The 1,893-nt window shown below is 39.0% G+C and overlaps 1 protein-coding gene across 1 annotated transcript; it reads left to right on the forward strand.

The window, feature by feature from the left end:
* Window positions 1-856: 856 nt before the first annotated feature.
* On the forward strand, window positions 857-1,663 carry LOC111692938 (beta-1,3-glucosyltransferase-like; the record flags this gene model as incomplete). Its single annotated transcript, XM_023457070.1, has 3 exons — window positions 857-992; window positions 1,045-1,198; window positions 1,393-1,663. Coding segments are annotated over 3 exons (561 nt in total), but the record flags the coding sequence as incomplete, so codon positions are not given.
* Between the last annotated feature and the right edge of the window lie 230 nt (window positions 1,664-1,893).

Consider the following 1,893-nt stretch of genomic DNA (forward strand, 5'->3'; position numbering starts at 1 on the left):
AATTCTTGATTTTCGGCAAAATTGGCATAACCCCTTTGCTTTTTTTACGATATCTAAGTAGTATAAGATATCGTAAAATTAAATTAATTTCATTCATTCACAGAATGTTTAAATTTTAATTTTTTTATTTTTTTTATTAATTATCTCAAAGGATTTTAAAGATATTGAGTCGAAATTTGATGGTTGTATTTTCTTTAGAAGTATTGACAGCAACGTACTAGGTAGATAATGTATCAATAGAAATTAAAAATACACAACTTGCAATAAAATATGTTTTATTTTTTCCTCAAAAACGGTGCATCCTACGGAAAAAATTGAACAGGCCAATTTCATTCAGAATTGATGGCGGATTTCTAAAAAAATATCAAAACGGGAAAAAGTCAGTGACGTACACTCTCTATCTCGGAAACGAAGCATATTTCTACCTACGTTTATATGAACTTTTTTTCACAAAATAACTAAACCCTAAAATATTTCGCACTTATTTACACCCCTGTATAACTGAGGAAAAATTTAAGATTTTGTTTCGTTTAGTTATTTTAAAAACTAATTTAAGATTAGGGAAATCTTGATTTCGAATATTATGTTAAAAAATATTACAATTTTCGTACTCATTTATTCCAGTTGTATTCCTACAAAATGTGTATGAAAACTTATTTTAATTAGCGTTTTTTTTCCAATAATTTTAATTTTTCCAATTTTTTGCTTCGTAAAAAAACAGAAAACGTTTTTTCCCAGTTTATCCTTTTCTTTCCGAATTGTTAAATGTCTAGTTGTGTGTACACATATTATGAATTAAGATTACTCATAATTTTGCTACCTTAGATATCAGCAACCGACATAAAATCATTTTCAGGGGGACCCCATACCGAACAGCTCACTATATTTCGCAGTTAAAACCTGCGAGAAGTACCACAAGGACAGGATTCCAGTTGTGAAGGATACTTGGGCCAAACAGGCGAAGCATATTCATTTTTTTAGTGACTTGAAAGGTGAGATTTATGTTAATTAATTGTTAGGAATTAAGTATGGTGTGTTTCTTAGACGAATCAGTGCCTACCATAGACCTGGGTGTACCGAATACAGAACAGGGTCATTGCAGGAAGACTATGGCTATTTTGAGCTATATTGCGAAGGAGATAAGAAATGACACCGACACCCGATGGGTTGTTGTGGCCGATGATGACACCATATTGAGGTGAGTAAAAGTGTTGAACCGAATTTGAAACGTTCAAGTAAAATATCTCGCGCGCGACGAGAGCGGTGCTCACGCGCATGCGCGGGCCCGGCGCTCCTTCTCCCGCGTGCAGTCCCTTCATTAACATTAACGTTTAATGCGGCTAAAACTTTCTGAAAATAAAAGTTTGTAAAAATATTCTTCCTTGCCCTTAGCGTCTCCAGATTCCAGCAGCTGCTGACCTGCTACGACGACGCGGAGGACGTGGCTGTGGGGGAGCGGTACGGATACAACGTGCACTCACCCCGGGGATACAATTACATCACTGGGGGCGGCGGGATGGTCTTCAGCAGGCCTCTCCTCGACAAGCTGGCGGAGAACGGCGCTTGCGAGTGCCCCTCGCTCGACACCCCCGACGACATGTTCCTGGGGATCTGCATGGCGGGCCTCGGGGTCAGCGTCACGCACTCGCCGTTTTTTCACCAGGTAATAAAGTGCGGAGCGTCTGGTTTTTGTTGTAGAGTCGATTATGGTAAGTGGTCGACGGGAGCTGATCGGAAAAAGGGATAGGAGCGTCTCAAGGTTCAGGATTAGCATGAGCTGGGGAACTGTTGAAGAGGGGTGACAAAACATAGGGTAGGATATCGGTATGATGATACAACAATGGAAATGGGACAAAATCTTGCGACAAACAAAGGTGTGATTTTGATTTTTGA

The sequence above is a fragment of the Anoplophora glabripennis genome, unplaced genomic scaffold, assembly GCF_000390285.2.
Source record: "Anoplophora glabripennis isolate ALB-LARVAE unplaced genomic scaffold, Agla_2.0 scaffold5211, whole genome shotgun sequence".
Taxonomy (NCBI): domain Eukaryota; kingdom Metazoa; phylum Arthropoda; class Insecta; order Coleoptera; family Cerambycidae; genus Anoplophora; species Anoplophora glabripennis.